Source organism: Nannospalax galili, unplaced genomic scaffold, assembly GCF_000622305.1.
Source record: "Nannospalax galili isolate Female #2095 unplaced genomic scaffold, S.galili_v1.0 scaffold274, whole genome shotgun sequence".
NCBI lineage: Eukaryota > Metazoa > Chordata > Mammalia > Rodentia > Spalacidae > Nannospalax > Nannospalax galili.
This window is the reverse complement of record NW_008335435.1, coordinates 666,519-692,390: the sequence shown is the minus strand read 5'-3', so window position 1 is coordinate 692,390 and position 25,872 is coordinate 666,519. Positions and strand designations below refer to the sequence as shown.

At 39.8% G+C, this 25,872-nt stretch overlaps 1 protein-coding gene and 1 pseudogene across 4 annotated transcripts in view; both read left to right on the top strand.

Moving 5' to 3' along the window:
• Rpgrip1l (RPGRIP1 like) overlaps positions 1-20,138 on the top strand; it is a 107,874-nt gene extending 87,736 nt beyond the window's left edge. For 2 of the 4 annotated variants that reach the window (XM_008830073.3, XM_008830072.3), the window contains 4 exons: positions 3,448-3,631; positions 11,249-11,333; positions 14,900-15,033; positions 17,192-20,138. In XM_008830073.3, the coding sequence (XP_008828295.1) occupies positions 3,448-3,631; positions 11,249-11,333; positions 14,900-15,033; positions 17,192-17,304 (516 nt within the window). In that variant the 3' untranslated portion in view covers positions 17,305-20,138. The remainder of the gene's footprint in view (positions 1-3,447; positions 3,632-11,248; positions 11,334-14,899; positions 15,034-17,191) is intronic. The other 2 variants (XM_008830075.3, XM_008830074.3) reach the window with 1 other exon arrangement.
• A 2,334-nt stretch (positions 20,139-22,472) lies between these two features.
• On the top strand, positions 22,473-23,355 carry LOC103731675 (annotated as a pseudogene).
• The last annotated feature ends 2,517 nt before the right edge of the window (positions 23,356-25,872 follow it).

Genomic DNA, 25,872 nt, shown 5'->3' with positions numbered 1-25,872 from the left:
AATTTTAAATAAAAAAAAATAAAATACAATTTAAAAAAAATAAAAAATAATTTTAAAAAAAGTACCCTCTTTTCAAGTGTATAACACACAGTTTTCAAATGAGAAAGGACTGAAAAGTGCAGCTTCACATACTTCTGGCATTATATAAAAGATATTCTGGCCATATAGAAGATGCTCAGCCTCCTCTGTTCCAGTAAATGCTTACTGTGAGCCTACTTACTATGTTACCAATGCTAGGGAGGATGTTAAATAGCAGATGAGTAAGCTCTGGCCTGTCCTTCTGGAGCTCACGGTCTGTAGAGAGAGGCAGGTAGGTGAGCAAATCCATACGGTGCAGTGGACCTGAGAGAGGGCCATGGGAGAAGACAGCCAGCTGGTCCTGTCAAGAATACTTTTATTATTCCTGTGTGAGCCAAGATGACTAGATTTTGTCTGGTAGAAAAATTATTTCAGACAGAATAAACAACAGATGCAAAAACCAAGCAATGTAAACAGCATACCATGGCAATGGCCAGAATATAAAGTAGTAGAAAGATTTGCAAGCAAAAAGGTGATACATGATTGGTTTTGGAGAGAGAATTCTGTTGCAGTAAGGAGAATGGCTGAAGCTATGGGGAAGAGATAGATGAGAGGTCAGGCTGCCTTGTCTGTCATGGTCACGAGAATAGATCCATTCTCTGGGTGTGCACAGTGTACGTCCGCAGTGATGTTGTGGCCAGTGTGATGGTCCCACCATCGCTGAGCTCGTCTTACTGTCCGTGAGCTGCTTCGCATTACCAGCAATTATCTAGTCCGCTCACTCCTTCTAGTTCCTCCCGTATTCCATCTTGTTTCTACTTTTTAATAACCTTAAACCTGTTGTATTAGTTAAGTTGCTCCTCATTAGAGTCTAAAGAAATTTCTCTAGAGATAAATGGAAAAGGGACTGTGTCATGTTTTCTTTGTATCTCCAGTAGCTGCACAATGTCTGAAAGGCCATATGCTTTCAGCAATTCAGGGAAGCACCGGAATACCTAGGAAGTAAAACGAACAGACACAGATGCAGTGCTTAGAAGATACAGTGGTAGGGTGGAAAATAGAAGATGCAAGAATGACTCCAGATCTTTTGTTGTGGGTGGCAACAGCTAAAGGACGATACTGTCAGCAGAGGTAGGACATACAAGGGATGAGTGGGATCAGGGAGAAGAGAGAGAGAGAAAGCAGGTTCATTTCTGACCTGTTGTATACCTCTTCATCTCCATTAACCAAAATTATAAGGCTTGGAGATTCATTATTTAGAAGTTGCTTTCTGGATGTATTTTAAATTTACCCCCATGGGGATTTATTGTAAGTTAAATTCATATAGCATCAAATAAATAAAGTGACCGTAATTTTTTTCTTGTAATATTCATCAGAAAATTAAAACACCATGGATAGTGAGAAATAACAAAACTAAATCAGAAAGAAAACAGACAAATGAGTTTAAAGTCTTTTGGTTTTGGGGGGATAATACAGCATGCTTTCTTTTTTGTTGTTATTTTGCGTATTTTTAGTTTTGCTATTTGATTTTTAAGCTGTGATTGAAGGTATCTACTTTGATCGCCATGTGGTCTTGACAGCCTAAATTAGTTCTTTAAAATGATGCAAGTTTCTACATGGGACTTGTATAGTTAATGTATTATTAATAAAATAACCACTTAAATAAATTAGATTCTCCTGCTAGTTTAAAATTCATTTGTCTCTTCATTATGTCTCCAGTAAACTGTTTTAAATTCCTGTCTTCACAAAATAGAGTAAGTGTACGTTACTTTTTCCTTTTTATAACTCTTTTCCTTTACTTCCTTTGTGCAGGAATATGACCATTTTATAAGATATTACTGCTATAGCAAGTCTAAGTCTCTCATATTCCCAGTTTAATTTTGCATTGTGCTGTGCTTATATCAGAATTATAAAATAGATGTATGTGCAGTGTTTCCACAACCACTGTACATTTTAAAGAAAAAATAATATCATTTAAAATATTTTCTTTACCATGTAGTCTTCACCAGACAGAGAAGGGCCTTTCTGACTGAGATTAGACAATAGCGCCGACTTCATTCTTTATGCACGTGACAGAGAGGGCTTGAGGTTATTAGTTGAAACCGAGTAACCTTTCCAGGCTTTCATCTCTTTCTTTTCAAATTTGAATATGAAAAGCATATTCAAGTCAAAGACCATCACTTTAATGACATTTGGCAGTCATTTGATTTATTAGGTTTTAGAAAAAAATTTCCTTTAAATATTTCATCATACTATGCTAATCCTAGTAATATTGCCAGCTGCAGCCTTGTACCTGTATTAGTGGAGACAGAATGGTGTGGAATTTTCTGTCATCCTAGTAAAATTTCCATGAATCTACTGAATAATAAAATAACCTTATTGAAATATTCAGATTTGAGTTTTTAGTTAAAGTGTCTTAGAATACATAATAAAAGAAAATGTCTTTTGAAAGAAGGGGGTAAAATTACTTCATCAAATATTGAGGGTGTTTGACAGCAATGGAAATGGCTCTTTGTGGGCACCTTCTTACAATAGGGTACTTACGTTTTTTAATTTGCTTAACTGTGTGTTCTGAAATACCTATGTAATCACTAGGGTGAGTTTGCATGCTGGTGGTAGACATTTAACAATGTATTCCTACAACCTGGCCACATAAACACGTGTTGTTTTCATGTTCTTCTAGTTGTTATTTGAACTTATATGACTGACAGTGGCATGACTCTCATAGTAAAGATGAATTTTGAAATAAAAAACAAATTTTAAATTGTAAAAAAAAAATGAGGAAATATTGAGCTGTTCATACCATAAGTGCTAAGTGAAAAATAAATTATAAGAAAATATGTGTTAAATTAGGTGGAAGATTTTGGTTTTTTTTGTTTGAAAATGTGTTACTTATTGAGTGAAATATATTGTGGCAGAAATACGATAGTGAACTGTAGTTTCTGCTCTAGTTACCGTAGCTTGATATGGCTACATATATTAGCATAATAGCTAGAAAGTGTTCAACAGGCTTTGATCTCTGAATAATTGAAGCTTTCTCAGGTACTATGGATTAAATAAAGCAATGATAAACATGTACTTCATTACCTAGTTTGAAACAAGGCCAACTGATGCTTGTCATTCTGAAAGCCATGGGAGATGAAGACCTCATAATCTTCACTCCTCATAGACTACCAATGAGTATTTATAGCCTCAAATGTAAATCAGGAGACTATTGCCATGACACTGTTAACTTCAGACCCTGGGGCGTTCAAATCTCGTTCTCTCTCTGTCATGAATAATCTCTCATGTGTAACATACAGTAGTGTGTGTTTCATTCCAGAAACCCATTGGCTGTGCCATTTCATTTTAAACTAATAGTATAAAAGAATGAATGATTTTTTTATTTTGTTTCTTTATTGTGTTTTGTTTGTTTTGCTCTTTAAACAGCTATCAGAAGAAATTCGAATTGAAATCATAGCTCTGAGCCTTAATGATTCTCGAATAACCATGGACAACACTATCCAACAACTGTTCATTGAGTGCCGATTCTACAGTCTTCCTGCTGAAGAGACACCTGTGTCACTTCCAAAGCCCAAGAATGGGCAGTGGGTCTACTATAACTATACCAATGGTACAGATGATGTATTTGTAATAGGGACTTCTATGTGTATAGTTTGAGTTTTTGTTGTTGTTATAAGATTGGTTTGGGGGAAGTTATTGCTTTATTTTTTTTGTCAGTGAGAGATGCTAAAGAAACAAGCAGAAAGTTTAATTCTTGATGCTCACATGAATTCACTGAAGTCTTATCAGAATAGATTAATAAAAGCCAGAGCTGTAGTGTAACAATTAAGAAAATTACATTGAAGTAATTGTAAAGTTAAGAGAAAACAGGGCTGGAGAGATGGCTCAATAGTTTAAGAGCACTGCCTGCTCTTGCAGAGGACCGGGTTTCAGTTCCCAGCACCCATATGGTGGCTAACAACCATCTGTAACTTCAGTTCCCTCTTCTGACCTCTGAGGGACCCACATGCACTTACATATATGCAGGCAATATATTCATACACATAAAATAAAAATAATAAATAAAAATTTTTTAAAAGAGAAAACAGGCTGGAGAGATGGCTCAGCAGTTAAGAACACTGGTTGTTCTTGCAGAAGACCTGGGTTCGAATCCCAGCACCCACATGGCAGCTAACAACTGTCCTTAACTCCAGTCCCAGGGGATCTGACAGCCTCTTCTGACCGACATGGGTGCACTTACCTACATGCAGGCAATACATGCATACACATAAAATAAAAATAATAAACTTGAGAGAGAGAGAGAGAAAGACAGTGGGAAAAGAGCCTGTATGGCTGTTCCTCCTATATTATAGTATCCACAGAAAAATGCCACCTAAGTCTGAAGTTGAATTTCAGTTGGAAAAATGTGACTTTTCAAAAGAAGGAAATAAACTAATTTTTTAGTGATAGCATTCAAATCATTCAGTGGCTTAATCTTACCTTTCTGATCACATAAAGGTTTCTACACTGATGTATATCTCTCTCAATGTTGAAATTTGAACTGAATGAAGCCTCAGTTCTTACCACGCCTTTTGTTAGCTGACCCATGTGCACAGTCACTGAAGCAGGCAGGTTTCTCTCTTTGGGCCTGGTCTATCAGCCAGTTGAAATGTGATCTATTGGACCAAAACATACCCAATAAGCACCCTGTAAATTCTTAGATCAATCAGTACTCGGGAATTTTTAATAATATAATGTGATCATCAGTGTAGAATCAGAGGGAAAACAAAGTTCGTCCCAAGCCACCATCACCAAGAGTTGAAACTTCTTATACTTTATCCTGGAGCCCATGTGGACTCATGAAGACCGGGCCACCATGCGGAATTGTGAAGATGGGGCCACCTCATCTTCTGCTAAGCAGGCCCTGTCATCCTAGTTAGAAACCAAGATTTTTTTTGTCCAATCTTAAAAACTACATTTTAAGAAAAATGTAATCTTGCTGTTGTAGCAGCAGGATTACAAATGATCAAGGCTAGTTTTAGAATTATGTTCATTGCCTGAGAAAGTAATCTCGATGACCCAGAAATCTGATCTAGTCTTCTCTGTATCCACAGTTCTTAGTAAAGGAATGGATTTAGGCAAGATGTTTAAATTTCATACCTTCTTCTAAGAGCCCTTCCCACTCTGTAACAAGAGGCGGCTGGAGAAGTCATATGGGAAATAGGCACTGTAGCCAGGGAAGAGTCAGAGTGCTTCCTTTACTTACTTGTTATGAAAGAAGCATTTCCAAAACTGTCTTCTCCAGCTTCCTACAGATGCTTGATTGCAAGTACCAAAAGAGTAAGCATATCAAAATAGAAATAGTAGTGAAAGAGATGTTTGGTTACTGTTGATGAGGATACCCCAATGAAAGAGACAGACTTACTTGGCTTTTTGTATTCTGTGTAAAGATCAGCAGTAGAATGTTTAGCTAGACTGGCAACAAAATTGTTCCCAAGAAATTGGTTGTATACTGAGAAATTTGACCTTGTAGCAGAACAGATGTTTCCATTTGCCTGAAGAGCATGTTGAATCCTCTGGATCAAACATGTAGTACATGCTACGGCATCCTGAATTGTGTGCACACGATTTGCTGAGGTCTGCTGGGTTTTGTTGTTTGCTTGCTTTACTTGTTTTTTGTTTTGTTTTGTTTTTTCCTCTTTATTGCAAAGTACCTTACTATCTGATTGGTATTTTAAGAGCTGCTCATGTTTCTAATGAATTAGCCATTTGATGGCAAAAAAAAAAAAATCTGTTTTATTATAGAAGAGACTTCATTAGAAATACTTACTATACTTTTCTTGCTTCTATTCCTATCTATTGAGTTTTGACCAATAATAATTGGAAAGAATTTTAAGATTATTTTATTTGTGAACAGAGGATAGGACTGTATAATGATGTTTTTACCTACAAAACTGAAGTCATAGGTTATCAGCAAATTTGAGAAATAATTGCTTTATTGGTAGTTTTAATTTTCATTTAAGTACAGCAGTGGAAATCTTTATTCTTAAATCATTATATTTGCATCCCTGTTGCAAGGAGATCTCCTTGAATCTTTGGTTAATAAGAAACTATTGCATCAATTATTGTAATGATTTACCATTCACTTGTTACTTGGTAGAGAAAGTCAATATAATACAGCCTTACAGCTTTTAAATCTCATTAAATGTTAATGAAAGTCATTTTATTTCCACATTTGCTTTTGAAATTCAATGCAAGATTTAGGGCACAGTTAGGACACGCTATCTATCGTGTGAACACCTACCTCCCTGTAGAGAGGTTCACTGAACCCGACCCTGATTTTGGTCTGCATTGTAATTTGAATGTACACAAAAGGAATTTGAATGCTGGGGCCTAAATTAGGTACGTAAGAGGACTGGACTAGACTGGCAATCCTCAGGATTATTCATAATCAAATTCAGTCTTTATGAAAAGTTGTTAATGCCAGTTCTGCCTGCATACAAAAATGTATCTTCTTAGGACTACTATCACTGAAAAAACTGAAGTTGAATTTACTCACTAGACTTTGGTATCAAGAATAAAATATTTGCATTTTATTGGGCTTGAAATTTTTACTTTGAGAATGCTGAGAAAGCAAGAAGATAGTTTGAGGGGAAAAGATTAATGGTAGACCTGAAGAATGTTGTCTGGGCTGAACAGAGCCTTCAGGGAATTGACAGTGGGAAGAAGAAAGATTAATGAAATCGTCCAGAGTTTTTATGAGACTTACACAGCTCTGGACCTTAGTCTCTGAGGATTGAGCAGTCTGTCTTTTGGAACAATTAAAGTTCAGTTCAGAAAATGAAAAGGATATAGAACATTAGATTTTGTTAATAATAGAAGGAGGAATTTTGGCAAAGATAAAGATTATGGGAGAGTTAATAATTCTTCAATATAAAAGTTATCTAAGATCCAGGACTGGAGAGATGGTTCAGCATTTAAGAGCACTGGCTGTTCTTGCAGAAGCCTGTGGTTCAAATCCTAGCACCCATATGGTAGCTAACTACCGTCTGTGACCTCGGTTCTGGGCACTGCATGACAGGGGTGCACTTACATCCATGCAGGCATAAATAACACTCATACACATAAAAATAAGAAATAAAATTTAAAAGTTATCTAAGATTCAAGATTATCAATCCATAATTAACCATTTACATTTGACATTGATAGAGAATATAAGGATTTCTCCAGCCTACAGAAGTGAGGGACACTTTCACTGTGTTTTTAATTGCCAAGATAATCACACATCTTGGTTTGGGGATGTAGTAGGTACTAGAGAGCTTGCTTACACACGTGATTCTAGTTATTTATCTTTATGGACTACAGTGTGATATACATGGATATATCATGTGATGTTCAAATCAGACTAAGCCTGTTTGTCTTTGCTAATGTTTATCATTTCCTTGTGGCAAAAGTATTAAAAATCCTTTCCTCTAGCTTTTTTGAACCATAGTACGCTAACACAACAGGACTTACTTCTCTTATCTAACTATAACCTAGTGCACATTGATCAATCTTTCCCCATCCCTCCCATCCACCTGGTCCTCAGCTTCTGGTAACTATTACTCTATTCTCAGTTTCTGTGAGATCAACTTCTTTAGATTCCACTTCTGCTATCCCAGCTTATTGTACTGAACATAATGACCTCCAGTTTCATTTGTGCTGTCACAAGTGACAGAATTTCATCCTGTCTTGTGACTGTTATTAAATTGGGTGGTTGAACAGTGTAACTTTTGGAGAGTTCTGATACTTTTAGTGTTTACTATAATTACTTTTTGAAGGGTGTATGTAAAATTTGAAATTATAAAAAGATTAACCATGTATAGTTTCAGAGTCCCACATGAATCTTGGTGTTCACAGGATCATAGGGTCATGCCCTAGTCATAGGTGGTTGATGTGTCCCTCTTTCCCACAGCATTGAACACATTGAGTCTTCAGTCATTCCTGATCCCATTTAACAACAGGGTAAAGGAATGTATAACACCTAACCAGCATCAGTAGCAGCAAGACAGTAGATGCTAGAGTTGCAGATTCTTAGATGCCCTGCATCAGAAACTCTGAGGTTGCAGCACAGTAACTGCATTTTACCAAACCCTCCAAGGGACTATGATGTATGTTAAAACTGAGAACCACTAAGCTAAATTAAGATGCCTGATCGAGACTATGTTAGTACAAAGATTGTCACAGTTCCAAGTTAATACACTTTTGAAAAACTAAATTTTTTGGTAAGGAGCTAGAATTTGTTTTACTAATATGAATTTTTAAAGTTTTCAACCAAAATATTTGATTTAATGAGAGTAGATTTATCTAATCAATAGCGCTTTATGAAAGAAAGGAGAATCAGGTGGCTACCCTGGATTCAGTTATAGGCCTCTTCGACACTCCAGCCACCCTGACAAAATACCTGCCACTGAAATGGCAGGAAAAGCTTGGCTTCATAGGGAATGGGGAGCATAATGCAGAACATAAGAGAACAAGTCTAGGACAGGACTGGATTCAGGTTCTGACTCTGGTGTGCTCTAATTAGGTTCTTTGAATAAACTTCTAACCTTCTCTGCTCTGTTTAGTCTGTAAAGTATAGGTCATCCCGGCCCTTAACCCTGTGGTTGCAGTAAACATTTGAGTATAGTGCCTAGAACATAAACATCCTCAGTAAATGCTGGCTGATACCACTTTTGTTAAGAGAACAGGAAATGCACTGCGCCAGCCCATGCGGTGAAGCAGAAACACGTAATTTGGTGTAGGGATGTTTTGTTTTATTTTTCAAGGACTACCATAAGGCTCAGTAGTTCTGCCTCTGAGTAAATAGTACAAAGAATTGAAACCAGGGACACAGGTATTTTATATCAGTGTTCAGTACCCACAACTCCTAGAACATAAAAACAACCCACATGTCCATCACAGGATGAGTGGGGAAAAAATGTGTTGTACACACACAGTGGAATATTATTCAGCCTTAAATAGAATGAAGTTTGAGATATGCCACAGCACAGATGAACCTCAGAAACATCAGTGCTAAGTGAAATAAGCCAGAGACAAAAAGTCAAATGTTATGACTCACTTGGAGGAGATTCATTGAGACAAAAAGTACAATAACAGAGGCTGGAGGGAGAAGGGAATGAAGACTTAGCGATGAGGAGTTAGAGTTTCAGTTTGGGATGAGGAAAAGATTCAGAAATGGATAATGGCAAGAAATGCAACAGCAATATCAGCGTACCTAATATCATTCAACTATAAAATAGTTAAACTGGCCAGCACTCAGGAGGCAGAGGCAGGCAGATCTTTGTAAGTTCAAGGCCAGCCTGGTCTACATAGTGAGTTCCAGGCCAACAGGAGCTACAAGGAGACCCTGTCTTTAAAAGACCTCCCCCCAAAAAAAAGAAAAGAAAAAAAGTTAAACTGGTAAATTTTATATTATGTATGTTGCCACCATTTTTTTAATTGAAACTATTGAGATTCATTAAAACTGATCTAGGTTTTATTTTCATTTGTTTATCAAAGACTCTAAGAAATTATGGTAATAGCATTCATGTCAAGACACAAATCAGTCTGAAACCCTACAGAGAGTAATCACTGTTTCAACCTTAACCCCTTTTAAAATGTAGTATTATTGTGGGTGTATGTGTATATGTGATACATATGTGAGAATGAAGGCACGTGTGTCACAGCATGAATGTGCAGGTTAAAGGACAACTTTTGGAAGGAAGTTGTCTCGTTCTCCCTATGGGTTCCAGGGATTCAACTCGGGTCACTGAGTTTGCTCAATAAGTACTTTTACCTGCTGAGCCATCTCACCACCCTGCCCCAGTCTTTTCTTACCTGCTGAGCCATCTCACCACCCTGCCCCAGTCTTTTTTTTTTTTTTTTTTTCATTGCTGTGGTCTTCAAATGATGTGACCTGAAAGCTTTGGGATTCTGAAGAGTATATGGTATGCCACATCTTGAATTAAAACAAAAACAAAAACAAAAAAATTTACCTTGCTCTATTAGCACCCTCTAAAAATGAGGTACTGTCTACCAGCACTAATGAAACTCATATATCAATAGGATTTTGGCACCCTTCCTGTTAGATGATGAGCCACATACAGTCTGGCATCGCACAAGCAACCCAGTTCTCAGGGGCTGGTTAAATTGGTTACCTTGTCTTCAGTACTTCTTACTCCTCCTGAGCCACTGTCACCTCCATACAGGCATCCCACTCCATGTGCCTAACTCCTGTGGGGTATATCTTTTGGTCTCAGTTAATATTTGCTCAAGTGAGCCAAATAGTTTAACAAGTTGATAGCATTATAATTTAGAACCAAACTGAAAGTTTTAACAAGTTGATAGCATTATAATTTAGAACCGAATGTTTCCTGGGAAACATTCTCAGTGTGAAATGTGTTTGTTCCCAGCAGAACCCAAAGAGCACCAGCTCCAGAATCATCACGGTACTATTCCCTGTGAGCACTTTTGATCTGGCCAAAGGGGAGGGAGCCTTATGTCCAGAAGGGCATCTGAAAAGGGATGTCTTCAGCAGCAAAGGCATGTGTCAGAGTCTGCTGAGCCAAGCTGGCCATCAGGATTCAGTGTCTGCACTCTCAAATGCTTCATCCTGCTGCCACTTTAGATGCTTGGCTAATCTCTGTTTCAGCTTCATTCCTGAATCCAGTACCTTCCAAAACCTAAAGAGTATTCACACGTCAGAAAGCCCCTCTCCTTTCCTCCCCCACACAAGGCAACACCAGCCTTAGATTCCCTTGCCTGCACACTAGATGCCTGTTTTATTGAATGTGGTAGCAGGAGAGGCGGATTAAATTACTGGGGCTGTCAGGAAGGACAGGCGTGCTGCCATACATTATCATTATCACTCGCTTCTTGGGTAAAAGAAAATACAGTAAATCCCTCAAATACAAAGCAATAAAGACCGCTGGCTTTTACTGTCATGACTGCCAGGGCCATTAACAGGCAGTGACAGTGATGTGGCACTCCTAGATGTTGCTTGTATCTTTTCTGACAAGTGTGCACATAAACCTGCCAGTGGCATGACACTAGATCACATGACTCTTCAGATTTGATTCTGGTTTCTGGAGCTGTTTTCCCGGCAACACAAGCAAGATAGCACGACTTGTATCTTGAAAAACAGGTATTTACAAAAGTACAGAATGGTCCCGATGTAGCATGCCCCTGAGTAACTTCCTCCTGTGAATGTTTTTCTCTTTTGGCATAGTGATCTACTTGGATAAAGAAAACAACCAAGTGGAGCGAGACATCGTAAAAGCCATACTGCAGAAGCGAGAGCTGCCTCACAGAAGGTATGCTTATAGCAAGTTTATAGAAGAAAGCAGAGCACCATAGTGGTGTGTTAAGGAATCGGAACACGGGTTCTGTGCCGCCATCCATAACTGAGCGCTTGACTTCTGGGTCTCTTTCCTACAAAAAAATAACTGTGAGGACCTGTAGCACTTTGAACACTGAAGCATGTAGTATCACGGTGTCCTTGGTGTGTAACTGCAAGGAAGAGGGGAGAGTGAGCATGTCACATGCTTGGACACGAATTCCTGTTCCATCACCTTGGCAATGCCTGTCCTCAGACTAATTATTTCTTCCCTGTGCTTCCTTTTCTTCATCTGGGACATGAAGATGGTACCGAGTAGAGTTGTTATAAGGATAAAATGAGAAAATAGACATACCACAGATAGAATAGCCCCTGACACATTGGAGGTGCACAGTAAATCATTGCAGAAATAAATAGTATGAACCATAACAGCTCAGCAGCCTCTCAGACTAGGCTGCATCCTACTCTCACTGTGTAATGGTCCCTTTTTTATTATTTTGGGTGCATTTTTAAAACTTTTAATAGGACACTTTAAAAATTCTTGTTGTTAGAGAAAATAAATCATTTTTGGAAGAAAAGACGTTGGTCTTCAAGAGCGAATGCTTCTGAGCAAGCAGCATCTCAGTTTGCCTGGCTTCCAATGCTGCTGAGCGCCCCCACCGCCCTGCTAGCTCTGCCCCTGGCCTGGCCAACGCTTCCTCTCCATTGTCCTCTCCTCTGTGCCTTCCCTTTGCCAGCCTTTGCTGCTTCAGAATAATGCTCCTCCTGCTACCTCAGGAACAGTCTTAAGTTGTTGCCTTTCCACGAGGCCATGGAGTGAATGTTAAAGACGCTGCGATTTTTCAGAAGAACTTCCTAACACGTGTTCTCATTTCACAAGGAAAGTCTAGGATTCTCAGTCCATGGGCTCAGAGAGTCGCTTTTGCAGTGAGTCCTCAAAATAGTCTTCTCTGGATCTCTTTTGCTCCTGAAGGGCCAGGAGAAGCCCTGTCACAAGCCTGTCACAAGCTCCTGCTTTTCCCAGGACAGTCCTCACTCAAGATTTACTTAGTAATTCCTATTCTTCTGCTTCCTTCACAGGCCCTTCAAAGCCCGCCAGCCCCCAGGGTTACCACACAAGTCCCTGGTGCATAAGCTGTGGCTATGGCATTAGCTTCCCTGCAGCCAACAAACCTGGTGGTCACTGCAGGTCCTGGGCTGGACGAGGTAGCAGCTCGGGCTTCTCATCTGCCCATGACTTCTTTGTTTCTGGAATCTCCATTTTGAGAAAGAACAGTTCTGTTACCTCCAAAGTGTTGGTTTACAAAATGAAAACACATAGGGCTGGGGATCTAGCACCCTTGGTTAGCCTGAGTGAGCTCTTAGGTTCCATTCCTAGCACTGCAGAAAAAAAGAAAGGCAGGCCACTATAACTCAGTAACTCCTGCCTTACCTTCATTGTTTCTCTAAAGACGTCCAAATGTCCCTCACAAACACAAATGTTGTGTCATGTTTTCAGAAAAGCCTAGTGTGGGCCCCACATGGAAAGTGAGTGTTGTGTGAATATGGGAATGCCTCTCACCTCCCCATGCTGAAGAAAGAGGGGAGACCTACCCTTTCCCACAGCCAAAGCCAGTGATCATTGTAAAGAATGTTCTCTCCTTCTGAATACACAGTGGTACATTCTTTTTTAAAAATATTTTATTATTTTTATTTTATGTGTATGAGTGTACTGCCTGCACGTAGGTAAGGGCACCTGTGTTGTACAATGCCCGCGGAGGACAGAAGAGGCCAGCAGATCCCCCAGAACTGGAGCTACGGACAGCCGTCAGCTGCCATGTGGGTGCTGGGACTTGAACCTGGGTCTTCTGCAAGAACAACCAGTGTTCTGAGTCCTTCTTATAGAAGTTAGACAGCCTATATTTATAAAGTGATGTGGATATCATCCTGAAATATGAGGTAAAAATATATAAAGTGTCAAGGTACCTAAGAACCTGAAAATCGCCCATTTCTCTTATACCCTGTGTGTCTCACGCTCTAGGATGTACTCATTGGCACTGTTAGGAGGCTGGTGCATCACAGGCAACAGGCATGGGGTCACATGGCACTTTTTCTCCCTCTTTCTAGTGCGTTCATTTTAAGGCAGCTTTCTTCATTAATGGACATCTTTAATAATTAGTATATAATTTCGGAATCCAACCATGTTTTCCGTTGGAACAAACTTTGTCCATTTGCTCAGCTGACTGTGCTCCAGGCACTGCTCACTTGTATCGCTTCATCTTATCTTCACAGGAGCCCTCCATCCTCATATGTATAATTATCCTCATTGCACAGAGAAGGAAACTGAGATCAGGGAGGTTAAGTAATTTCTCCAGTGTCACACAGCTAAATAAGTAAAAAAGTCAGAATGTGAACCAAGAACAAATACTTTCACTGCTCCATCCTATTCTCTCTATACTGTGCATCGTGTATAATACTCAAACCACTTGTCAGGATCTGCGCTCTTCCTGAATATTGTGTGAATAGGTGTGAACTTTCATTTTGATTTAGGAGATTTCTGTTTTATAATTTCTTCAAAATTTCTTCCTCGCTTTTTGTTAGTAAAAGAACAAAATTCTGAATGCTTGTCTTTAGTAAATTGCTTAAAAATATTGTCCTGTTTACCTATAAGCATTTGGAAAGTATTTTATTTGTATCTATCAAGGCATGATTTCACAGAGACTTGGATTTTTCTGTTTCTTGTTTTTCTGATTTGTGATAGATATGTTTCACAGAGTTTAAAACACTAAGGTTTACAAGCACCCGTGGTTTAGGCTAGGCTGCCAAGACATATCAAAAGAGTACTTAACTGTAAATTCCTGTCATTTGGTCAATCCAAGTGTATTTGGCCTCAGCACAGGCCACTAATTCAAATCAGTTCCATCAGAACCCTGCAATTATGTGTCTAAAAGTAAAATAAAACTTGGATTCTATGATTGTAAGTTAAAAGATTGCTGAAGCAATCCAAACATCTGATACAGCCGCTGGGCAAAACTGCAGCCTTTATCTGTTGGGATTCAGACTGTTCCCCAGGCAGGGCAGCCTCTACATTTTGTAGAACAACACATAGAATTGGATACATTGCTTGCTACCAGCCCCAGAGCTGTGCACTACTAAAGAAAGCATGTGTTTCTGCAGAAAATTCTGACTGTTTAACCTCCATAGTCTTTATGCATTTTATCCTTGTAGTCTCAAAAGTAGAGATGTCAAAATATCAGCTATTGTATAGTAGTGTGAACATCAAGTCCTTCCCCTTGTCTGGTCATTTTCTTCAATTCTGGAGGTAATTGCCATCCATGCTTAGAAAGGAGCTTGGTGCCCATTCAAAAACTGGGTGTTCTGTGAGGTTTTAGTAGTTCAGCTAAGAATGTCCCTAATGTCTTTTCTAGTGGCATCTTTGAAAGTGTCACAAAAACCCACGTGGCAGGTGTGTGTGTGTGTGTGTGTGTGTGTGTGTGTGTGTGTGTGTGTGTCAGTGTCCTGTCCCACCATGGTAACAATCCTCTCTCTCTCGTGCCTTCCCAGTGTTCGCTTCACTGTGGTCAGTGACCCTCCCGAGGACGAGCAGGATCTGGAATGTGAGGATATCGGTGTTGCTCACGTTGACCTCGCTGACATGTTTCAGAAAGGGAGAGACATCGTTGAGCAAAATATCGACGGTATGAATGCTAGTGGAGCTCAGTTTGCATAGCCAACAGCAGCCAAAGGCTATATTCTATTCAGACCTCTTCCTGCCACCCAGAGGGGCTGCTATACCCTAGCAGAAGCCTGTGCTACTCAAGCTAACATTACTACAGCCGTAGCCTGTCTTTGTACCCTCCCTTTCTCTGCCCTTCTGTAGCTAATAGGAATTTTTAAATAATTGAGCTTCACAGGAACTATGCATTTTTTGGTATTGGGGGTAAGGCACTCAACCTTAAGCGTGTTGCTCTGTGTGGAAGCCTCTTCTAACGCACTTGGCCTTAAGTGCGTTGTGAATCGTGGCGGCGTCTTCTCAAGGCTTCCCTTTAGTTTAGCGATGCAGTGTCATAATATGATGTGGTTCCTTAGCTAGCTCTGAGTAGTTTAGGTCACTCCTTTCCTGACAGGATTCCCAGTAGGGGATTCTTCACAAAATGTGCCGCCTAGATTTTCACATTACCAGGTGTGAGTTCCAACAGTGCTTAATTTCTGCCTTCTGTTCTTATCACACACACTTAGCACATGCTGAAGAGTTTGTGTGTTAGTAATCACAATCAGAAGGCCCGGGCCACACACAGTGGTTCTCACCGGTTAAGTTGACAAGAGCCCTTCAGAAAGTGTACTTGCTTTCTTGATTTACTTATTCAGGCCAGTCAAACTATTTCCCTGAGCACCTTTTAAGGGGTCACTTATTCTGTAATACTGTGGTACCTGTGTGAAACTGCTAGTCCTGGGCAGATGACGGGTGCTTAGAAGCCATGATTGAACCAAATGATTGTCCAAGTTAAATCAAATAAACAAGCAGACACCTGTTTGGAAGTCTTAAAGTAAGCTTATCTAATTTAGGGGCAGTTGGTTATACTTGGGCACAAAAAGATGACTAGATTAAAATACTAATCTAAGATGGGTATGACAGTACATGCCTTTAATCCTAGCACTCTGGAGGCAGAGACAGGCCTAGTCTACATAGGGAGTTTTAGGCCTGCCAGGGCTATATAGTGAGACCATCTCAAAGAAAAAAAAAAAAAAAGTACTAATCTAACCCCTATTAAAGACCCTAGGACCAATGAAGTCTGACAGAAATGACCAAAATTAGTTGCCCACCTCTTCCTGTGAGTCTGCAGAGACCATTCTGGGCCAACACCCAACTGTCAAATCCATGTTTGGGGAGCCAGTCAGATGATTAAGCACTAGTCCCAGCATCATGGTAATGCCTTGCTCTGCTTCACATGGAAGTAAACGGTCCCAGGAAAAGAAGCTGGGCACCACTGGGCTGCTCTACTTGCCAGTGGCTAGTCTCTCTACCCTCATGTCCATCAAGTTTTCATTGAAGATTTCCTCAAAAATTTTCTTTGAAGTAAAACACACATACACGTAGGTTAATGCAGTAGCTGAAGTTCATCTATTCGGGAGGCTGAGATAGGAGGACACTTGAACACACACACACACACACACACACACACACACACACACGCATCATTGAAGTTCAAGGAAATAAAGTTCAGGTTCAACAAACTACAAGGCTGGTAAGCACAAACAAACTCACAAACTCCAGGATTCTGGCCTTGGGTCCCTAACAAATGTCACTCCCCAGCCAGTGGCGTCTGGGGGCTTGAATTGACATCCCACCAGGCTGTACTCAGAGAAGCCCCGACCCCAGGACTTCAGTTAAGTAGTCTGTCTTTGGGACCCATTGAAAACTCTTCTAAGGAAAGTCTATGTCCAATCCACAAACCTTAATGTTCTTGAGTTGTCTGTTTTGTTTTTCTAATTTTGCATGAATCCTACTTGTAATGGAACATCTTCTTAGGAAGATCGGTAACCAATCCTGATGCCGTGTCACACATTAACATTTGCTGGCTTGAAGTTTGATATTCACACAATATTTTGGATGAAATTCTGAATGTGTGGGAGTCAGTACCCTATAGCCTTTTTACTAGGTAACCAGGATTCATTAGTTTTTACTCCACAAACAGCACACGTTGCAGTGTATCTGAAATGTGTATTTTCATTCATATACATGGCTGGGTTTAGTGTGAATGTAGAGCTCTCACAGAACTTCTCCACAGTTGTCTGATCTAGCATCCAAGAAAACTGCTGAACGGTGTTGACTTTTTGCTGCTATTTTCTCCCTAGTTTTTGATGCCCGAGCAGATGGTGACAGCATTGGCAAGCTGAAGGTGACCGTGAAAGCTCTCCATGCCCTCCGGTCTTTCTACGAGCAATACAGAGAGGACTTGGAGGCTTGAAAGAAACTGTTCCAGAGGCATCTCCTCCTTCTGAGAAGATGCCCACATAAAAGCCGAAGGGTTTTTGTGATCACCCTGGCGTATGTAATCTATAATTCATGGGGAACCAGAAGGGAACGCCTGGGTTTAGGCTTGAAATGTTCAAATTTTGTATAGTTTTTCATTGGTTTATTTTCCTATCCCCTCCTTCCCATGACTGCCACCCCTTAGGACTTCAGTTCTCCTCAATGGGTAGCACCTTCTCAATAATTTATACCTACACGATAGCATGAAAATGTCTACTTGCATTTTCAACATTTTCTTATGAAGAACAGGGATGTCATTCCCCTTTTTATTTTTCATAAGCAAAAGCATAAATCATAGGAAACCTATGAAAAAGAAATACTTTTATGTTTTCCCTAATCATCCCACTAAATGGAGTGCCTCTGATTAGCCTCATTAGGATTTTTATACTGTGAAGATTTTATTAGAAGCAATATATGAAAATTATTTGGATTAATGTGTTAATCTTCCTCTTTAAAATGCTAATACCCATTTTATGCACATTAAAGGCTCAGTATGCATTTTCTTTGATGCATACAGTTTCTATCAATTAAATATAAAGGAGACTTGGCACCAACTTTCTAAACTACTCCAAGTTTTTTGTTTTTCATTAAAATTGTAATTGTTCCCATTTGTATGATACTCATGTATTTGTAATGGTGATATGGGATCCCTGGTTGTATGCATATAAAGAAGACCAGATGATGACAGATGATAGATAGATGATAGATAGAAGATAGATAGATAGATAGATAGATAGATGACTAGATAGATAGATAGATAGATAGGCAGATAGATTCACACTTTTCAAAAACTTGTTATGACATAGAAAAAATTAAAGTAGGACTCAAATTCTGAAATGTTTAGTTAAACATGAAAAGAGAATCCTTTATCATTTTTTTAAACTTACATCAAGCTTGTACAATGCTGGGATGTATCTGGATAGCCAGATCCTCAAAAAGCAGCTCAGAAAGTTAATTTTCTAGCTGTTACCCAATCTTGCTGAACGGTTTAATTGATATTTTTAATGGAGCTGTGAATCAGTGCTGCAAAGGAATTGTCTCTGGAGGTCTAGGATATTATGCATTTCATTTTTTAATTTACTTTTTTATTTGTCATTTTCTTCAAAGGATTTTTATAGGCTGTGGGTTTTCACTGTTTGCAAACAGGCTATTCCTTCTTAAGCATATGTAAAGTATTCAGGGAGATAAGTAATTTATTAAAATCTACCTAATTTGCCGTGATATATTAAATCTCTGCTTCAGTGATCACAGACCATTTCATTTAGAGAATTAGGCATTCCCTCTTTGTGTGATTAAAGCTCTGGAAAATGAGTTCTTTGCTCCTATTTGTGAACATTCAAAGCCTGCTAATGGCAAGAAGATGGAATAGATTATGAGACAATTCATTACAGTTCAACAGGGGAAAAAAGCAGCTATAATGCAAAAATGCAAGTATGAATATCTGCATATAGTTTGAACCATCTGTGCTCTACTGGCTTCAATAATGACTCTCATCTTTAGGCAGCTTTGAAATGACATCCGTACAATATTAATTTGTTGACGTACATTGTGGGACCAGTGAAGGATGATCTGACCACAGAATTCTATAAATTCTGTCTGTACCACTGGGCCTCCCTGTCCTGGGGCCTGCCATCTCCAAGGGGAATCTTACTCTCATCAAACTCTGCAAATCTTCGTAACAACTCATTCCTCTGGAACCTTCTAGCAACCACAAACATCTGCAGACAAAACCTCTCCAATCCTAGTAAACAACCACATGTTTGTTGTCACTTTAGCTGGCTCTGAGCTCATCTTTTTGGCCTTTCTTTCTAGCTTTCTTTGGCTTTATGCAGTTACAGTGTCATTAAGGCCCATAATATTCCCTGCAGTAATTTAAAACAGCCAGATTATACCCTGGGATTAACTGAGTGGTTTGTGAGACATTTATTGTGGTATTCTCCCAGGAGGCTTGCATTATTGTTTTAAAATGTTATATCCCAAACTAAATAACCCTTTCTGCAAGGAGAAGAACAGGATTGTGCTGACTTCTTAGGATCTTTAAGTAGACAGAAGAAGTTTTAATCAGAAAACTTCCACAAGCTAGTCAACTGTGTAGAATCTATTCCTCAAGTAAAATTAGGGATTTAGCCAGGTTTCTCTCACACTGTGTTTCCTAGCCTTCTTGCAAACTTTCCTAACACTCACTTCACACATACTGGCTACTGACACATTTTGAAGTGGGAAAGTCATAAAAAGTGCTCTCCCTGAAGTCCATTTGGGGTCTTTGTTTTGTCATGTATTAGTCAGAGTTCATTGAAAAGTTCATCTCCTTTTGGATTAGAAAGCAATCGTTTTTTTCTGTGAGCCAGCTTGGGCTAGTAAGGACGGCTGGGATGTCGGGGCTGCCAGCCATGCAGATGTAGCCATTGAAGGTGAAAGCTGTGTGAGCCTCCTGCTCTCTGTAACAGTGCACAGTACTCTCAGCACTTTGGGGGCTGTAGTGCTTTTAGTCTGGAAATATAAATAGAGATGTGATGTGGCGTGTGGGAGAGTGTATTTTACATGTTTTTTTTTTGCCTACCATAGTAGAAATGTCAAATTCCCAGCCACTGTCATGAGAAGCAGTTGACAAAAATAAGTTTTATGGTTTACAGTGTGGTTTACATAGAGAACATTTCTCTTCACTCTCAGTTTCAACATGTTTTCTAAATTATCATGGTTTGTTGCCATTTAACGTAAATTAGTTTTTTTAAGAATAAATAGAGACTATGTTTAATCAAATAAAGGAAGGCCACATTGAAATTCTGCTGTTCCTGCCATTCATTTGTTACCACAAAACACAAATAATTTCTATGTGTTATGAAGAAGTGTGGGCTGAGAAGTGGTCATGTGATTTTGGAGGCTCTGCGTGCTCCCATGTTCCCACAACAAAACATAAATTATTTTAGTAATCTGACATCAAGAACTGTGACAATAAAAACCAGTTCTTACACATGTTCTAACAAAAATCTGATTAACATTTTTGTGGATATGGAAAATAACTTTTTTTAGTCAGGCTGGCACTGCTGCTGAATTTAGAATGATTTCCTTATGTACAAAATAGCAAAATGTGAATCATGTCTGTGAACAAATACGAGAATAAAATGTCATCTTTGTGTAATACAAAACAACCAAGGAAGAGGCTTGGGGATATAAAATCCCTGAGTGATTGACAGTGTCGGGATGGTAATTCGTCCCCAACAATATGAGTACATTTTAGTAAGTCACTCATGCCTAAAGGCCTCTGACTACCTTAACAAAGAGAAACTAAAACCGTGCTTTATTATAGATTGGGCAACACGCCTAATTAAATCCATGAATGGAAGCAAACACAGTTTTACATCCCTTTTGTTCCAAACAGAAACAGCCTCTAGGTCAACCATAAAGCTAGAAAAGATCCAAGTAGTTGAAACAAGAGTTTTAAAACTAAAAATACAGAATTAGAAAACATCCCCTTGTTTTAATCTCTTTCATTTTGCAAGATCAAATTTCCACTTCCATTTCGAAGTGCTGCCAGTAGACTGCACCTCACAGTCTGCCCTCCTGGAAACCCTGCCACCAGGTGCCGGCCCCTTTGTCCTTACTTCTCTGTCTTCCAGATGACAATCACCAAAATGTGCCAGGTTTCTCCTTCAGCTTCCTTAAATGAAGTCTAGCACCAGCAGGCAAAGTATGACTCCCCCCGAGGTAGATGCCATCTTCTTTTGTCCCTCCCTACTCTACAGCGACTCACACTCCCATCACTCTAACAGCATTATATCTCTGTTCACTAAACACCATTTGTTTCCTTTTTAAAAAATAATTAACATCTAAAATTTTTATAGTTCTGTTCTCTAGTCTCTTCATACCTCTGTTCAACTGAACATTGCCCAACTGTGTACATACTGTTTGGTTGGTTGGTTGGTTGGTTGGTTGGTTGGTTGCTGGTTGGTTGGCTTTGGGTTTTGAGAAAGAGTCTCACTATGCAGCTCAGACTGACCTGGAATTCACTATGTAGCCCCCAGTTGGCCTTGATCTTGTGAACCTCCTGCCTCAGCTTCCTGAGTGCCGGAGTATAGGTATGTACCACCATGCCTAGTGTGCCTACTTATTTTGAAAGTTAAGGAGCCTTTTTTCATCTCCACCCTGCTCTTTCTTTTCTTGGTGTTCCTACTTCTCCAGGTACTGGCATCTGTATCCATTCCAGCTCTCAAAATACTCCTTTGTGTGAAGATTTGTCTTTTTAAAGACATTTATTTATTGAGGGGAGTGTGTGCCACTACACACATGTGGAGGTCAGAAGACAACTTAGAGAAGTCAGTCTTGCCTTCCACCATGTGGGACCTAGAGCTTGAACTCAGGTAGGCTTGGCAGCATGTAACTTTAGAGAGCCATCTCACCAGCCCAAGATTTGTCTGGTTTTTTGCTTTGTTTTGTTTTGTTTTTTTTTGTTTTTGAGATGGGGAGGACTCACTATATAAGCCAATCTGTCCTTGCTTGCTTGAACTCATAGTCTGCCTTAACCTCCCTAATAGCTTGGTTGACAGGTATATACCATCATATGTGACACAGACCTGTCTTAATTCACTTAAATGGGGCACTTTTAACACTTTTGGAGCTAATTTTTCTGTCTTTGCTTAAGTCACAGAGGCAGGAACTCCAGAAGTTCTCAGGAATCACTGGTAAGGAAAGAAAGAATTTTTTTTTTTTTTTTTGTCTTTTACTAAAATACTTCAGGGGCTGGAGAGATGACTCGGCAGCTAAAGAGCACTGGCTACTCTTGTAAAGGATCCAGGTTCGGTTCCCAGTATCCACAAGGAGGCTAACAACCATCTGTAACTCTAATTCCAGGGGATATGCCACCCTCTTCTGACCTCCCTGGGCATTGCATGACACAGGTGCAGTTATATACATGCAGGCAATATGTATGCACTCATACACATAAAATTAAAATAATAAATATTTTTTTAAAAAAGAAAATAGCAGCCACTCCCAGGTGGGGGCTGTTTGTGATGGCTTCGGGGTCTCCACAACAATTTTCTCGGTTGAGGTTCAAAAGCCGCCCGAAGCTGGGTCAGTGGAGCTTGAGGTTCTTGTTGGTGTGAAATGACTGAGTACAAACTGGTAATGGTTGGAGCAGGTGGTGTTGGGAAAAGTGCATTGACGATCCAGCTAATCCAGAACCACTTTGTGGATGAATATAATCCCACCATAGAAGATTCTTACCGAAAACAGGTGGTAACTGATGGTGAGACGTGTCTGTTGGACATACTGGACACAGCTGGAAAAGAGTACAGTGCCATGAGAGACCAATATATGAGGACAGGCGAAGGCTTCCTCTGTGTGTCTGCCATCAATAACAGCAAATCTTTTACGGATATTAACCTCTACAGGAGCAGATTAAGCAGGTGAAAGATGATGATGTACCTATATGGTGCGGGTAGGAAACAGATGTGATTGGCAACACGGACAGTTGACACAAAGCAAGCCCATGAACTGGCCAAGAGTTACAAGATTTCGTTCATTTAAACCTCCGCCAAGACCAGACAGTGTGTGGAAGATGCCTTTTACACACTGGTGAGGGAGCTATGCCAGTACCAAATGAAAACGCTCAACAGCAGCGATGATGGCACTCGAGGTTGTATGGGGTTACCCTGTGCGGTGATGTAATGAGATACTTTGAAAGTTCTGTCATAAAAAAAGAGCCGCTTTGAAGCTGCATTGACACCTGGTTCTGACTTCCCTGGAGAAGTGTCCCCTCTGCTTTTCATCCAGAGGAGTGCCTGCACCTTGCCCAGCTCCCACAATAAGCACAGCCCTCTCTGCTTGAGAACTCAGAATGACTACCTCCTCATTTGGTTGTCTGGCCACAGAAGTGGACCTCTTGTTACTCCCCAGTATTTCTCTGACCTGGGTTCTCCCCCCTAGAAACAAACACACCCCTGCCAGCCAGGTCTTTCATCTGAAAAGCAATTTATACTCTGGTGCAGAGAACTAAACTGTAGACATGAAATTTGTTGAAAATGGTTTCTTAAGCTCTCAAGTAGCAACTGCTGGTGGTTCTTTTCCCCTTATGTTGAACCTGGACCTGTGTTAGTTTGGGGAGGAGTGTCATAAATTACTGTTGTGCTGAGAATATAATTAATGTTGTGTGTTGGTTTGTTTGTAATGTGATTAGCTGTATTCTGTAAACTGACATCTGCTCTATATTCATAAATGCAAAAATGAATACTGACTTTGAGTCAAAAAAAAAAAGAAAATACCTCATTAAAATCAAGCTTCTTTGGGATAGCTATGTTCTGATGTAGATCCACATGTTACCGACAGCAAGGAAAATAAGAGAAATTGTGGAAAACAACGTAAGGTGCTATCCATACAGCCGAGATGTTAGGGAGACTTCTGTATGACCAAAATAAGAAAGAAGCCGTCAAACACAACACAGTCAAATCGAATATGTAATACTATCCAAACAACCAAGATACTAGAAAGACTTCTATGTAACCAAAAGAAGAAAGAAAGAAGTTGTCAAATGTAAGACAGACCTATATAGTATGTAAACATCAGGACTGCATAATGGTTTTCATATCAGACTATTAGGCACAGTGGAAAACATGAGGCCCAAACTTTGTCCTGTTAAAGGGAACAGTGGTCCAAGGCTATGTGCACTTTGTCTTGTGTGCACCAAGGAACATAGCCTCAAAGGACAGCAGCCTATGGACTATGGGAAATGCTTACAGCCGCATCAATTATGGTAACAGGTTTTAACCCACAGAGGGTGACAGATCAGAAACTTAGAAAAGTCTAGATTTATTGCATGATTACACAACTTAAATGGATAAAGAATGCACCTGGAACATTTGAAGGACAATCAACTGTGTACTCAACCACAAAGGAAATCTCAATGTCCAAAGTCTCAAAATATACAGACTACATTTCCCTAAGCTGAAGACAGCAGCAAAAACATGGCCAAAACAAAATCCTTTCTAAAAGTCGAAACTGCATTTATTCATTTTCAATTGAAAAAAACCTCAGTATGCTGTTACTGTTTGGGGTCCTACTAGACAAGAAATAATTCACTTCTACAACAAAGTGAAGAAAAAGAACATTCTATACATGCATTTATATGTATATGTAAAGGGGATAAACGTCAACTCAGAAGCCCACTGCAGGCAAGGGCTGAGCATAGCAAAGGCTGACAGAATTCAAGTGACAGCAGAACACAGGTGATATCAGCAAAGGTTCCCACAGGAGAAACCCAGCCATGCTGCATGGCAGAGCACTAAGTCAAGAGCTGGTCTGAGAACTGGTGCTGTGGTTTGGATCTAGAATGTCCCCCAGAGGCTCTCATCTTGGGCAGTAGCCTCTGTTGCTGTTAGGAAGTGGTAGAGCCTGATGAGAGGGATTGAACATTGAGGGTGTGCTTTTGAAGGAGATCCTGGGCCCTAGCCTCCCCCCCCACACACACACACATGCTTTTCCTCCCTCTACCTCTCCTGGCTGCCTAGTAAGCAGCTTTTTACAGCACACACACTTCACCATAATTTTCTGTCTCATCACAGACTCAAAACAGCAGGGCCAAGTGATCGAGGACTGAAAACCTGAAACTATGAGTCAGAGCAAATCTTACTGCAGTGCTTTTTCATAGCAGCAGAAGGCTGACTAACACACCTGGTAAGTCAGAGCACTGTGAATCCTGGACTGTAAAGGAACAGATGCAGCAGTTCTGGAAAGGCACTTCTGGGAGAGAGGGGACCATTGTGGAAGAGCGAATATCCTTTGGAGACATGGTCATAAAATTAAAGAGGAAAACTGACACTATGGACCCAGTAGGAAACAAGATGGTATCATTAAATGCTGCCAAGTGGACATTTACTAAACTTCACTGTAGCAACAGAAGAGGGCAATATTGAGCTAAGAAACTTGCAAGCCATCCAACCCCTCCTCTACCCGGGATTGCTGACCCAAGAAAATCCCAAGTTCTAATAGAAAAGAGAATCCTGCGTCTATCTTCCATAAGAAAACAAAATGAAGATCAAAACTTTTCAGCAGCTGTTGGTTAAACTTCAGTAAAACTGAAGAAGGAGGGGGAGGGGGAGGAGGAGGAGGAGGAGGAGGAAGAAGAAGAAGAGGAAGAGAAAAAAGACAGTGCCCATTATCCCACTACATCTGGCATATTTATTTCCTGTCTTTTTATGAATAAAATCTTTTAGGTAACATAAGTACCACATGACTGTATTTTCATTAAAAATCAGAGTACAGATGGTTCAAGTCCCCCTGTACATAGTACCCTCATCCAGATCTGTTCCCCGCTTCCACTTTGCCGTTTTTATGTAAACATATGCACATGGCCACAAATTATGTGTAGAATTGTTTTGCTTTTTATTTACATAAGTGTCAGACTACAGATATTGTTTAGACAGCTTGCTTTTTTTCCACATAACTTTTTTAGCAATGTTTTTGAAGTTTACCCTTGTTTCCAATGTTTTAATTGTATAATAGTTGAGTC